The sequence below is a fragment of the Lacerta agilis genome, chromosome 1, assembly GCF_009819535.1.
Source record: "Lacerta agilis isolate rLacAgi1 chromosome 1, rLacAgi1.pri, whole genome shotgun sequence".
Classification (NCBI taxonomy): domain Eukaryota; kingdom Metazoa; phylum Chordata; class Lepidosauria; order Squamata; family Lacertidae; genus Lacerta; species Lacerta agilis.
Window position 1 is genome coordinate 68,470,315 of NC_046312.1, and position 15,948 is coordinate 68,486,262.

Here is a 15,948-nt window from a genome sequence, read left to right on the forward strand (position 1 = left end):
TAACAGAGCACTGTTTTACACCAGGATGGCTTGTCATCTTTTAATCAGACAGCTCTTGAGCTATTGTAGCCTGAAACTGTGTAAGCCCATATTACTGTTTCAGAAACTGGTCTCTTATCCTCCCCAAACTTTGATCCAGTGCTTAAAAGAAAATGGAAATAAGACAGTGGAATTTCTCTTCCCATAAATGACTATATCCAGTGCTATTTTCTAGAAAAAGAGATGCCAGAGCTCACCATGAACTTCTTCCTTGTTCTCTTAGAATGGCAATGGCACCCACCTGAGAGGTGCTGGAACTGAGCTCCTGCTGGAAAAAAAGCCCTGACTATATATCCTATTTAATTCTAGCACCTGAAAGTATGCAAGGGTATGTTTAATAACCTGCTTTATACTTTTGGTGAGGTGACAAAAACTGCGAATACAACCCAGTATTTAATGTTACAGAATAAGCCTGAATTACTTGGCTACATTTCGTGTCATTCAGAGTTGAACAGCATTCACAACTGAACAGTCATGTAAAGGTTTGTACAGTTTAATAGTCACATAATGGTCAGTCATTTGTAAAGGGTATGGAAGGCAATTTGAAAAACATGACAGTTTAACAGATACATTGGGCAGGCACATAATCGGCCACTGGTGTATACAACTGGAACAGAAAAGAGGTTCTACCACAGTTCTGCAGATCTTGCATTAATTTTGTCAGTTAAAAGTGTACTGTGAGAATTAAATACTCATCTTTACATTTACACGTTATGCCATGAAAGCATATTTGCTTACAAACATATAAAAATACTTGTTAACTAGTTTGATAAGAAAATAATGTATAAAAGTATATAGCAAAAAACATTTAATCATCTGACAATGAAAAGAGAAAATTCATCTTTTTTTATCTTACATGAAAACAAAACAAAAAAAACCAGCTACAGGTTTAGTTTTCTTGAATCCCTTACCTGGAAAATACAAAAGGAAGACACAATTTATTCCAAACCATGATGTAAAATCTTCGAAAACTGAAACAAATGCCCAAGTCCAGAGTGAGCACAGGTATTTGGCCACATAGTTGTAATAGTAATAAATCCTGTAGCTGTTACTGGAGCCATAAAATAAATACAGTAGACTGTTGACCACTGAAAAAGCTGCAGCATAAACAAGAGCTGAAACACACACACAAAAATCTTTACTGACAATGAAATTCAGTGTATTGGCTTCCTGTAAGGCAAGCTGAATTTTGAAGTCTAACCTAATTAAAGGGTAAAACCTCGAAATCCACTTTTTAAAAAAATACTCTTCTACATTTTGATCAGAGGATTCCCTCTCAAGTGAGATTAATACAGATGTCACAAGTGGAAAAAATACCCATACCAGCAATGCTTAAGCTTGACTTCAATACCTTGTTTAATATTGTTTTGTTTCCTTTGTGAATAAAACTCCACAAGGTGCAAGCTTCTTGACACAAGAGGAGAAAGAAACCGGGAAGTATTAAAAGAAGCCTTAGTGTTTTGACATCTGCCCTGAGATGACTAAGATGTCTTCTAGACTGGGTCAGCCTTGTTCTTTTAGCCTAAGGCTACTTTGGTGACCATTTATACGACATGCACATATAAGGCTAGACAAAACACCGAGACACATAGAAAGGTAGGCAGAAAGGTAGAATTAATCTGGCAGTTGATAGCTTGCTTCAGAGGATTCTTAGAAGATGACACAATGACATCCTTTCTTGTCCTTTTCCTTCCTTGTTGGCTCTGGGGAAGGAGGGCATTCTTGCTCTTGAAATTTCCTGCGAAGGAAGCAAAAAATGCCCATAGAAACAATACACTCCAGTCCAATGCAATTCCATATATAAAAGGGGCACTAACTTTGCTTTTCAACTGACCCTAGATTCCTCTGCTATAAAATACAGCTGCATTGTCAATACAGACCAACGTCCATTTCTCTTAATATAGGTAGGTCTGAAGATGGAAGCAGATTTCATCTTTTAGGAATATGTGTGATATTACTGCAGCAATGCAGCAAGTAGCCGAGGTATTCGAGGGAATAAAGCAACCCTTTTAGCTCCCAGGCTGATGTGTTTTGTGGAGATCCGATCAGGTTTTGTGGAGAATTCCCTGTTGGCAATACTTGAAATGTCTCTTCCTAGCTTCTTCTCCCAAAGCATGGTGTCTTCTGCCAACGCTTGGTTGGAAAGGACTCCTTGTAGGAACAGCCTAGGTTGAAGGCTTCACCCCTTCTAGAGGCTAGATGCACAACAACAGCTGTCCCATGGCATAGAAGTCCCTGGAGTATCTTAATACATACTGGGGTGGGTGCAGCTGGATTGTATGATGCTAATGATTGCTGGAACTCAAAACAGCAACATCCCAACAGGAGTATTAGGCATTACTGAATGAAAAATGTGCTCAAGTTAAAATAACGGAGTCTGTTGTGTGTAGCTTTTCAATGTATTTTACATTAAACAGCAAGTGTCCCTGCTTATAACACTTGTCTTTTTGTTATTAAAGACAGGGAGCTTCAGATAGCGAAAGGCTTTCCATCTACCCTGATAGACTATGAACAAGAGAAGTGCTCACTTTACGCTTTCCTGGCAATGTCAGGCTAACAGAAAAACTACATATCCTCTTTAAGGAGATTTTTAGAAGGCGAACTGAACACACTGTTGTCCTGAAGGGAAAGTACAAGAACGAGCTGAGTCAGTGCCCAGGGTCAAAGTTGCAGTTCCACAATATATTGTCTATAACAACACAGGGGTAAAGATATTAATTATAGGACAATTCATGCTGGAACTCTTGGCAACACTAACGTTCCCCATTACATGATACTGTTAAATGACCCAGCCATACTGTGACTAAAGTGTCGAGGTGGATACATTTAAACAAGACGCAAGGAAAATTGCTACACATCTGCCAAAAGAAAAAAGAAAAAGTGCCTCATTCTAGTTTTACAAAAAAAAAAAAATTAGTAGTTTACATTTTGTTACAGTATTCAGGCACTTTCCATATACAGAAATATCAAAGGGAAGCTGTGTTTCTTTTCTTTCTTTCTTTTTGTTAATGTGCATTTCAATATACAGTCATACCTCGTGTTACGGCCGCTGCAGGTTGCGTTCGGCGCGGGTTACGAATGCACCAAACCCGGAAGTACCAGAACGGGTTACTTCCTGGTTCGGCGGTTCGCGCATGCGCTGACACGCGAAATAACGTCACGTGCATGCGCAGAAGTGCTGAATCGCGTCACGCACATGCGCAGATGTGCCGCTTCATGATGCATTCTGCTCATGATGCAAACGGGGCTCCGGAATGGATCCCGTTTGCATCCAGAGGTACCACTTTATTTACAATACATGGGCTTACCTTATAACTCTGACAAGCTCGTGAAAAGCTTGGTCTACATTCAGTCGTATTTTTGCTGATGCTTCCATATATGTTACCTTCAGTTGCCGTGCTAGTTGTTGACCTTCCTCTTGCGTTACCTGAAAACAAGCCGAGATAGGATACGCATTCAGCAATCTACTAATGCATTCCAATTGGCTGACTTACCTAATGAATACTCTCATCACCTACAGCTATTTTTGCATATTACCAGCACTGCAGTCCTGTGCAAAGGCTTCTTCAACTCTGGTCTTTGTCAATATGTTATTTGAATACAAATGCTTTTTTTAAAATATAGAGCCCAAAGCTCTGCACTGTATGTTTAAAAATGTGAAGGCAGAGCCTAAGAGGGCTAAGAATCAAATTGTTTCCATATAAACTTTGAATGTAGAATTCACACACAGAAGGGTTGCAACTAGACACTGGCCTCAGATCAGTAGCCCGAATGTTCCAGTGACTGAGAAGATAACAAAAAATGTGAGGAGTCCTGCTAGATCAGACCAATGGTCCATCTAGCCCAGCATCCTGTTTCTCCATAGCAGCCAACTAGCTGTTTTGAAAAACACCATTAGCAGGGCATGAAAATAATGGCTCTCTCCTGGGCTTTGGTCCCCTGCAGGTGGTGTTCAGTAGCATACTGCCTCTGAACCTGGAGGTCATTTATAGGTCATCATGAGTAGTACACAATGCATTGTGGAACTGAAACTGGGCCTAAATTGAGTTCTTGCTCCACTTCCTCCAATAACACCTATCTTCTACTTGTGTATCCCAAGTCACTATGCTAAAAAATTGGAATATTAAAACTATTGGGAAAAGTTGAACTATTGGATCCTGCAGTTACTGGATCCTACAGGGAAAGCAGTGCTTTTATTGGCGACATTTCTCTGAGCAGATAATTAAGTAACCTCCCTCCTTCATGCTGGTGACATTTGTAACACACACGTCCCTCTTTAAGAAGGTAAGGAAGAGGGTGCACCATTTACTTAAAAGATTTCTTACCAAAAGTTTCCCATAAGATCCCAGGGAGGGTTAAAATAACAGAAAGTGTGCTTGTAAAGCTATTGCAATTAGAAAACATAATTCATAAATTAAAAAGGGAGGTATGGCAAGCCACTCCACCTGACTCACATTAGTTACTATTCCTGTCCTGCAGCTACGCTACACTACACATACTTCCCTAAATAAAATTGCCTTGATGTGCAAGAATTTCCACATAATGTCATTGGTGATATCCAAGTAACTCAATGTGTTAGTGCAAGGGGAGGAGGTATGCTGCACCAGCAGAAATACTTTCAACGACCGAACAAGTTAACTGAATGCCACTCACTGTGTTCAGTGTATTCACTGTATGGCAGGATATATGCCAAAAAGGATTCAGCTACCTCAGAGCTGAGCACACAGACATTTGTTTGGGGTTCTGGAATAGTCTTGATAATGTGCCAGCTCTCAAAGTACTTTTCAAGTTGCAGATAGTGCTTGAATAGTTTGCAAGATCCAAACAGATGGGAAATAATACTACATACTTGTTCATAAAAGTGACAACTTGACTTCTTGCATTCAGGATGGAAACCCCCCTTTTACTAGAGGTTACACTAGCTATTAAGAAATGGTCCTCCTGGGCACACTCTCATGGGATGAGTAATTTGTTGGTATGGCAAGTGTTGTAAACATAATTGAAAAGAGACTCATGCCTTGATGATGATGTCATGGATCATTGTCTCATCCTCATAGATTTTGACCTGAATCATTCATATGGCAATTACTCAGGGAACAAGCTGAGTTAACGTAGAAAGTGCAACATTATAATCAGGAAGACCAGTTTCCTAAGCCACTTCCTAAGTATCAAGCCTCTTTATGGGAACATATATGTATCCACTACAGATGCCCTTACCTTAGCATCCATTCCTCCAAACAAGGACTGTCAGATCTCCTTTATAGCCGCTTGATGCTAAATGTCATTGACAAAAGGGATTTGTTCATCACCAGAGTGTCTCCTCCCAAAAAAACTACAGATCAGTCATATGGAAAGGGATAATTCACAATAATGGTTTGGCCTACCCATTTCATGAGCGCATATCCTGTGGCCTAATCCAGCTGACTGTGGAATTTATTGTCACAATCATCTTCTTTCTATTACTGGTATAAGAAAACTGCCTTATACCAAGTCAGACCACTTATCTATCTAGCTCAGGATTGTCTAGACTAGAGATAGGCATATGGCTTCAACCAAATTCCACATGGCATCAACCTCATCCTATGTGGCCATTAATCTTATTTCATGCTGATGTCAAGGAGGGGTGAAATGGGAATAGCAGAAAGAGAAGGGGTGCCCTGACCGCATTTGGTTCCATCTCTGTCAATGTTTGGCTCTGATCCCACCAACTATTGCTGGCCTGGGTTCCATGGCCCATTATCCCAGAAGGAATGTGGCTCTCAAGAGAGAGAACATGTTCTACAATTCCAACCTGCCCTGTTTAATAGCGGCTCTCCAAGGTTTGAAACAGGAATTTTCCCCCAGTCCAAAAATGCCAAGGATTGAACTTGGGGACTTGTATGCAAAAGCATGTGCTTTGCCACCGAGTTATGGAAGTTCCCTCCAAAAAGGGGGGTCCCTTTTTCAAACTCTGACTATTGCCAATAGGTTACCTGTCTCTGATGGTCCAGGTCTGCTTTGTTGCCAACTAGAATCATAGGGAATTCATCACGATCTTTTACTCGAAGAATCTGCCTTTGAAACTTATAGATTTCTTCAAAGCTGGAATAATAAACAAACAAACAAACAAACAAACAAACAGCATCAGCATCAGCATGCTAAGAATCCACAGCTTCACAGTTAAGGATTGCCTAAGGCCATCTAACAAGTATTTGCTGCAGAAATGAGATGCAAACTGAAGATAACACATACAGACCCACCAGCCCAGCAGGTATCCCAAGACCTTGTATTCACCCACTAGAATTGTGTTACCTTCCTTTAAAATGCCAACATAATTTTGAAAAGCCCTTGAATTCCTCCCCCCACCCCCACAAAAGTGGTTTGATTTATCATGTGGCATGGAGACTGTTTTTCAAATAACACAAGTCTGCAATTCTCTTGAGCAGGCAGAACTCTGGATTCTGACCCTACTGTTAATTCAGGATGTTGCAAGCCACAACCCCATTTCAGTGTTATTCTAGTTCTGCCCCTACGCAATCCAGGTATTGATGCACGTTTTGCAGCAATTTTTTTTTTTTTTGGCCTTACCTTCCTCTATCTGTGACTGAGAAAACAAGCAGAAAGCCTTCTCCTGTCCGCATGTACTGTTCCCGCATAGCTCCAAACTCCTCTTGGCCTGCTGTATCTAGGACTTAGCAAATCAAGAAGCTAGTTAATTTTACAGGCTAGCGAGGTAGGTGTGTGTGAGAGAGAGGGGGGATGTGCCTTAAAGCAGCAGAGCTCAGGAAGGGGCAGATGTTGTTCCCATCCCATGCCTGCCCTGTTTAACCTTATAAATTAACCCTACACTCCTACCTAGTGTTGACAAGCCAGCAAGAATCAATTTAATATACAGATACCCACATCTGGTTTAGCCTTTAGCTTCTATATTAAGAGGTAGAAAACTGTACCACAAAAGAAAGGGAGAAAGGTTTGGCCTCGTAAATGGCTAGATCACAAAGTTATTACAGTCTCTATAGAAAGTTAAGGAAAATCAGTTTCAGTACCTGTATCAACAAGAGAGCAAACATACATTCTATAGGACAGTGCAAATTCTGTAGTGGGTCAATCATCATCATCAACAATAACTTACTATCCAATCTTGCTGCCCTCTCATCTATCACACATTGTTTTGTGTAAGAATCTTCAATTGTTGGATCATAATCTGTAACGAAGTAGGACTGCAGAGACAAAAGAAAAAAACAGAGTTACCTTTAAGTCCATAGCACCTGCAAAGGCTCTTTCTCATGTATAGTTTCCATCTGCATAGAGAATGAATGTAACCTTCACTGCCACCTGGCAAGTAGTTTCCTGGGGACTGATACAGCCATAAACAATGTGATTATATACCCACCCCCAGGGTGAGCAGCAAGGGTTGCGAGAAAGAAATGGCTCCAGGATTACACGAATAATGGTGGTACTACTATAGTCTAGCTATATAGATGTAACTGACAATGCAAGATTAATCTGGAATAATTTGTGTAGAAATCCGATTTAGATTGCCAGCAAATTTCAGAGGGTTACATTCCAGAATGTTTGTATCACTGCTACCCAGGAATGGCAGAATTATAACCAGCCACGTGGGTTTCTATAGGCAGCAGTCTAGCTCCCCCAACAGTGCAGTGCAACTATGTGGGTTACATAAAGATGCTGAGCTTGGTTTCAAGAGCTACCACCACCTGTCTCTTCACTTTTCACAGCCAAGGTCCTGCATATCCAGGATTTGACTTGGAATTGTAGGTGAGCCAGCAGAAACCAAGTCCAAACTAAAGCAATGACTTTTAGCAGGCCCAGGGGACTGGAGAGCAAGAAAGGAAGATATGGACACACTGCCATGATTAGGTTGACTGCTCAGGCTCCGAGTTCCAGGGAGCTCTTGAGTTCCGAAGTTTGGATACAGCAGTGACTAGGATCACTTCGTGCAAATTCCAGTTTGACAACCTTTTGGTGTTCTCTAGGTAAGACCAATACTTTCTTGTTAGCAGTAGCAAAGTTTTAAGTACTTGAAAATTTGGCGGCCTATCTTCTGGTGAGAACAAATTGATGGGAAGCAATGACTCCTGCATTGGATTCACATTCATTTGCTAGGTGCTTTAAGACAACATAGCTTGCAGTCACCAACAAGCATTAAAAAGATAGAGCCCGAGAAGCCAGGAAAGCAACAGAGCCACACATATACCATCTCACCAACCACCACTGCTGAGTGTAAGCTGTGAGGGGGTGAGGTTATGCAGAGTGAAAAGCAATGCAATCAGGGGCACAGACCCTAGTATATTAATCCTCCCTCCCCCTCTCTCTCTATATATTAGTATTACTTTCTGATATTATAAATATTTGTATATTTAAGCAATTATGCAATGAAAGAAAGCATTTGAATATTTGTGTATTTAAGTTTAGTACATTTTTTAAAATGGCAAAAAACTGTTGTTAATGCCACATCAATATGAAATAAAATATTATTATTATTAATAATAGAATTTATATATTATATACTGCCCTATACCCGGAGGTCTCAGGGCAGTTCACAAAATAAAAAAATAGAAACTCACAAAATACATAATCAAAATAAAAAGAACAACCCAATAACCCCCCCATATGAACACTTATACATGCATACAGATCATCCTGTGTACGCATTTAGACAGATGCTATGAACACTGGGTGCAATGCCTGCACATCTATGTGAAAGTAAGGTCCAGTCAGAGCCCAGCATCCAGCTTCTTGGAACTTCTGGCTCTCCAGAGAAGAAACCTCCTTACAGTCAGGGAATATGTGTCCTAGAAATGAGCACCAGTACTGTGTAGTCTGTGCTTCAGGTGTGAAAGTGTCTAAGGCCAAACTACAGTCAAGTAAGGGCAGTATAGCTTACGGTTCCCCTCTGAAGGAAGTCTAGTTGTTCTAAATTAAACTCAGAATGCAAGTTAGGGAGTAAAAAGCTTGCTTTGAATCATGTGCTTTAAGATTGCTACACATACCAAGGAAACAAGTAATTCAACCGCCACCCCGCAAGGAAGCCATCATACAAATACTTCTAAGGATGATCATATATGGAAGCACTCCCACCGCAGGAGGGAACACGACTTGACAGCTGTAAATGCAGGGAGGGAAAAAAGGCATTTCATCGAGATGAAAGAGAAGCAACAAACAGACCTGGCAAGAGCTCGCAGACAGAGGGTGGGAAGTGGAGAACGGTCAATGCAATCATGACAAAGTTGACAATGCAACAGTCCCTCTCTGACCAAAAGGGCTGTAACTATGAAGTATTTCTATAGCTTCATATTCATGACTCCACAAGCTGTGAATGAGTCATTTAATCAAAATTGTTTGACTAAACCTGCCAGAACAGATGTTGGGATTATTCACAGAATTTAGTTCAAAGCTCAAGTTATTACACAGGGACTTTCCTGGTGTGGCTGTCTGTCAGTCGTTCCCTAACTCCCACTCTTCTTCCAGTTCATGTAACATGAAGTCAACCATTTTGACAACCATTAAGGTTCTGGCTTCTTTGCACATAGGTGAGCCCAGGAAGGTAACTTCTACAGAGTTTCAGCAAGACGCTGCAAGTTGTGGACAGGCCTTCAAATAGAACAGCCCAACTCTGGTATAAAACAGCTACACAGGCTTGCCCTCAGCAGTCTTTAGTAGAACATAAGGCAACAGACACTCAAACATTTGGGGCCTTTGAAACTTTTGTACGCTTTTATGGCCAGCGGACAAAACAGAAACACTGGAGAAGTACTGGAGAAGCTGGAGGTTTACCACTCTGTAGCAGACCTTCCAAGCAGCATCACAGAAGTTGAGCCTCAACAACATGCTGACAAAATGATAGCTAAACTAGTCGGTTTTCTTAAAGCTTGACTCTACCAAAACTGAGAACTTTTTCCTCCTACCTCTGACCATCACTTTCAGTTGTTCTTGATAATATTGATAATATTGATACTTGACTTTATTAACATTTTAATTCATTCTTCTGTTTCCTGCACTGAATGGAACATTCTTCTTGTTGGTTTTCTTTCTCTCTTAGCCTTTCCACTCCAACTTTAATCCTGCTGCTTGCTATTTTCGGCTCATACTATTCCTTTGCACCATTTTCTTCACTGGATCCCCTGACTTTAAAAGTTATTGTAGTTGCTTGAAATGTCTCCACAGTTTCCTCCTGCATATCTATCTGCTCTTTTCTTTCTATACGCTCCTCCCTGAACTCTACAACTTTCAAGGTACCAATATTCTAACCCAACTTGCTATTGATCCCTTACCTGTGTCTCCCCCCCCCCCAGCTACTTTGGAATGCCCAGTGACATCCAATTTAGAATCTCTATAAGACATCTCATTGGCTTCTCAACCCTTAATGGATCCCCTTGCCTCCCCAGTATATTTTAACGTTCTCCAAAGTCGGGATTCAAGCCTCCTTGAAGAGGTGGGATATAAATACATTAAATAAATAGCTAGCTGTTATGGTATAAGTATACAAGCAGGGTCCATGCTATGTTTGTTTTTGTAAAGCACCTAGCAATTTTAGATGCTTTATAAAAACAGAGCCAAACCCCAAAATATAGGTTGCAATCTTGTAACCAGGTATGAACTGGCAAAAAGCAGCCATCATCACTCTCTCAGCTTCATAATTTTTTTAACTTTCTGTATTCTGTGTGAAATTGCTTTCTGAACGAAAGCTCTCTTAGAATCTAGCTTTAGCCACTTGTTGACGAGAGCAGTAAGGTAGACAAACATGGTAAGTGTTAAAAGTGTTATAGGTGGTATGTTTTAAAAAAGAGAACACAGAGACACACATGCACAACCACGCACAAAAGGAAAAACAAACATAAAATCATCCTCACGTTCACACAACAATCAACACCAATGCATTCAACCTAATTTGCACATACAGATTGCTCTATGCCATCCAAATGTCTGTGTTTGCATTCAAACAAAATACGCTCAGTTGTAACAAGGGCATTATGGTATTTAGACCATTGATGGTGAGTATGTACCCTTCTAAGCTCAAAGTATAAGTCACTTAGGAACCATATAGGATCATAAAATCCATTGTTGTCCTGCCATTCATCCCCATCCTGCAGGGATATAATTTAAAAGTAACTAACACCTGCAAATATCAATGATTTTGCAGGTACAAGATTCATCGGGACAGCAATTTCAGACCAAAAAGGAGATATCACTGGACAACAACAATAACAAATGAGCCTTGCAGCATGGAGCAGCCCTCACGGCGGCAGCAACATCATATACCTACAATGAGGTATTTCCAGAATTATAATTTCAGGATCTCCCTGATGCCTTCTAGCTGATGCACCCAACCACCTGCTCATCAGAGCCCTGTCCAACCTAGCTTATTAAAGCTAACCAGGGTGGGGTGACTGAACGGGCACAGCACTGCAAGTATCCTATCCACATCCTCAGGCCATTTTAACTAGAAATGATCATACACCAACCACACTAATGCTCAGGTTTTAAACATGCTGCCTACTTGGGATAATTAAGACCTTTAGGGAGATGCCTCAGTTTCAACACAATGGGTGGTTGCATTAACATAACTCTCCTACTCAGGTCAAAGCCCATGTTTAATAAAACCAACACTTTATTCTCAATATTTTAAAGGTTCACTTCTCCACCCAACAGCTTTTCTACAAAGCAATACATGTTTCGCATTCATGCAAAGTCACTGCCATGGTGGCATGCAACCAGAAGGCAAGAGTACCTACTGTATTTTCCCTGGAGTCAAAGCAGAAGGCAAAGCTACATAGACAGTTAGAAAGACACAGAGAGCAAAGATTTAGTGTGTATCTGTTCAGGCAGAAATGCACCCCCCCCCCCCCCCCGGTTTAAAGTATAAACCTCGTAAGTGGCAGGAGAAACTGTATTTTTAGAATTAGTAAGCACAACAAGCTCCCTTTGATATTCTAATGCAACTTCAAAGTTACAGTATTTCAAAGAGCGAGTTGTCTGCCAAAAAAAAAGAGGCCTCACAATGTATGCATTTTGTTTTTCAGCTCAGCGTAAAGGGAGGGTAAGAGAAAAACTACCATGAATTTGCACTTGAGTTCTAGGAAGTCAGGCTCATTCTGCAGCAACAACTACAATTGTGTCTTACCTCAAGATCACATTCCTCACCATTTTGTGTGTTTCAAGGACGGTTTAAAAATACTTGTAAGGAGTAAAAAGCCATAGCTGGCTTTGTGCATTGAAAAAGTATCAATTTAAGGCTACTGCTTTGGGCACCCTAGTCATTAAACACTGGAACAAAGACTGCTCATATTGACCCAGTTTCCCTAAACTAAGTTTTAGAATGGCAAGAAGCTCTCAAGCTTCTAATTTGGGGTGGGGGAATATAGAAAAGCAGCACAAGGCTGCTGGTTTGGGGGGGGGCAGGTGTAACTCCTGCCCAAAAAAAGAGGGGGAGGGAGAGACCAATTCAGATGTCATAAATTGCTAACAGATAAAAGGCTGCATCTAGGTTCTAATTGCTTTTATATCTTCTGCCCAGCAAAATCCATTAAGTAAATATAATGCAAGGGCATACAAAAGATATGAGGTCAAAGGCTACCTGAACACATTTATTTGAGCCACCAATCACATGGTCTGTTAAGTCACTCTTGGATTCCCCCTCCACCCCCCAATGAAAAGAAAAATGCTTTGTCCCAGAAACAGTGGTACTTGTACAGAAATGAAGCATTTCAGAATAGCAAGCCTAATTAAAGTAGTTGATTAATGGCTGGTTCTTACTATTGATCAATCCTCTGACTAGGGTTCATTATGGACTTTCTCCCCTGAGACTATGCATTCAATTACATGTTGCTCATAAAGATCATCCCTGCTATTGATAATAATTCACCTAATAGAACTCAGGATAAAAAAGAACAGTGGATTACATTCATAATATTTATAAAAATAGGATACCAGTGAAACAAAATCAGTGTCTATGCCTCATGTCCCACATCCTTTCATAAGCATGATGGTATACCTTGCCAAAGTCACAGGTCAATTATTTCTCAGCTCTAAACACAGAGAGAGAGAGATTCTTGCAAAGCTTTTACTATCTAGGGAACAATTTGTAAAGTACAACTAATTCATGTAGACAGAAAACAACTAATACTATGCTTACGGTTGCAATTAGCACTGGGATACCTTGCGGAACTGAAGCAGCAGTGGGTTGAGGGCAGCCAATGTGGCAAACATTGGAGAGGAGATCCCCTGTGGTTGGGATACAGTCAAGAATACCCAGACACATAACGGTACCCCACCTGCTAACGATTGTAACCCATGGCTAGTTGTAACATCAGCTATCTGCATGACTGTTCTTATCCTCTCAGTAAAGGCAGGCAAGCACTGCGGATACTGAAGAAGGATCCAGGACTCTTTTCTGCAAATACCTGGATAAGCAAAATGCCCCTCCTGTCTTTACTTTCCTGGGTATGCTTCCATGTACAAATCAGAAGCAAAGTGTCAAGCCCAAGTCTACCAACCTTAAGGAGAATAGCTCCAGAGCACACTTTATATGGATGTGTTATCCTTGGTTTCCAATACATATTTAAAGGTAAAGGGAACCCTGACCATTAGTCGTGTCCGTCTCTGGGGTTGCGGCGCTCATCTAGCATTGCTGGCTGAGGGAGCCGGCGTACAGCATGACTAAGCCACTTCTGGTGAACCAGAGCAGCGCACGGAAATGCCGTTTACCTTCCCACTGGAATGGTACCTATTTATCTACTTGCACTTTGATGTGCTTTCGAACTGCTAGGTGGGCAGGAGCTGGGACCGAGCAATGGGAGCTCACCCCGTTGCAGGGATTCGAACCACCAACCTTCTGATCAGCAAACCCTAGGCTCTGTGGTTTAACCCACAGCACCACCCATACACCATACATATTTACTGACCTACGAAAAGAGGACAAACCAAGAGACCAAGAACCAATTTCATTCCAACACACATCACTTTCATCACATCAGTGGACTTTGGGATCTCACGTTGCAGTGGCGCCCTGTGCGACACTTGCGTCTGGTGCTCCATTCTAAATCATGGTTGTAGCATCCCCTGGAGAGTCCCCAAGGCTCCATGCCCAGTGTAACCAAACCAGTGACGCTCCCCTAAATCCACCTCTGCCAACATGGTAGCAACTTCTACCTACCGTGGGCAACCTTGCTTGTGCATGTGTACGTACAGGAGAATCCTCACTTATGTGCGGGTTCCATTCTGGTACACACACAAGTGGGGATGCCCCCATTCCAACCCTGCCCCAGTCCATTCTGCCCTGCCCCCCTTCAGCGCTGTTTTCGGTGTGTGTGTCAGTGGGCACATGCTGACCGCGTGCAAGTGGGGAGGTGCCTTTAGTCAAGAACAATCTGTCAGTCTGTAGGCTAAGATTCAGAGGCTTCCCCCCCTTCAAATCTGTCTTTATTTTAGGCCCACACAAACACACACACACACTTAGGGATAAGGGTGCTAACAGAAGCTGGCAACTGTCTTCCTCAACCCCATTTTTTATCCATGCAAGTGTTTAAAAGCTCGTTCTGTGACTCCTAGCTGCTTCTACGTCTACCAATGAAGCAGACCTGACATTTTTCTTATGGTGCTACTGCTTTTCAGCTACAAGTGGCAGGACCTTTATTTCAATAATCCTTTATTTCAGCATTATTGTTAATCTGAATGGAATTTCAAAAATGCCAGTCAGGTCAGAGTTTATTCTAACTGCAGAGGCATTTTTTTAAAAAACAGCTGGGTGAGTGAAAACTGTTCAGTGGGAACTACATTTTTGTGTAGCTGGACATGAGGTTTAATAAAGCACGAGGTGGGTGAGAAAATTATAAGAGAAGTAAAAAGTGAAGAACAATTGTGTACTGTGTCAAGTTTGGAGAAGAGGAGAACACCTCTTCTTACCCTTCTCCCCGTGGCACCCTTACTTATTCATCTTCCTCCAGGCCACTTTACCCTTCTTTCCCTGTTGCTTACGCTCCTCCCCCTTTCCTCCATTGTCACTTTCCATTTCCTTCCTTCCAGAAAGAGTCCCAGGACTGTTGGTGAGAGTTGTACCAAAGTTGTTTTCCGCAGGGCAGGGGAAGCTTAGAATAAAATGTTTAGCAACTGGTGGTAATATAAAATTTATGACACTCTGATGAAAGCACCTGCCTTCAGATATTTATTCTTGCCTACCAAGAACCAGTCACGACAAAGTACATTGTGGAAGGACCATCTGGAAGCCCATCAGATGGACGTTCCATACTTCTGCCATAGCGTCTGTTCTCACAACATAACCATCCTCTGAAAACCTGTTTTGGCTGGTGCATCTTCTGCAGTATATGCTCTATCAAACTATTTGTGCCAAATGCATGCTTCAAATGTAGCACTACAGAACTTGTTCCATTGAAGAAAGATCTATGCATGTGCAAGGGAACTTTCCCCCACATCTCCTACTTTGCAGCCCCTTAATCTGTTACAGGGGTTCCCCCAACTCTCCAGAGCAGATCTGGTGAGGGCAGGAAGAACATAAAGGGGGAACAAAATAGAAAATTCTTTCCAGTAGCACCTTAGAGACCAACTGAGTTTGTTCTTGGTATGAGCTTTCGTGTGCATGCACACTTCTTCAGATACCCTGTGCATGCACACGAAAGCTCATACCAAGAACAAACTCAGTTGGTCTCTAAGGTGCTACTGGAAGGAATTTTCTATTTTGTTTCGACTATGGCAGACCAACACGGCTACCCACCTATAAAGGGGGAAGTTCCATTGCTCAAGCATAAATCCTTGCTCTAATTGGGACAAGTGCATTTGATACCATGAATAGATGAATCGGACAGAAAGATCATTGACTCTTTATGCTCCAACCAGAACAGATTGGCTACTGTTGACACTTGCTTCTTTTATGCTTTACATTCCTGAAGAACA

The 15,948-nt window shown here is 41.5% G+C and overlaps 1 protein-coding gene across 2 annotated transcripts in view; it reads right to left on the reverse strand.

The window, feature by feature from the left end:
• Positions 1 to 516: 516 nt before the first annotated feature.
• RRAS2 (RAS related 2) overlaps positions 517 to 15,948 on the reverse strand; it is a 29,829-nt gene continuing 14,397 nt past the window's right edge. For both annotated transcript variants that reach the window (XM_033153282.1, XM_033153289.1), the window contains exons 2-6: positions 7,151 to 7,238; positions 6,607 to 6,709; positions 6,012 to 6,120; positions 3,348 to 3,466; positions 517 to 1,777 (exon numbers count right to left, since the gene is read on the reverse strand). In XM_033153282.1, the coding sequence (XP_033009173.1) occupies positions 1,690 to 1,777; positions 3,348 to 3,466; positions 6,012 to 6,120; positions 6,607 to 6,709; positions 7,151 to 7,238 (507 nt within the window). In that variant the 3' untranslated portion in view covers positions 517 to 1,689. The remainder of the gene's footprint in view (positions 1,778 to 3,347; positions 3,467 to 6,011; positions 6,121 to 6,606; positions 6,710 to 7,150; positions 7,239 to 15,948) is intronic.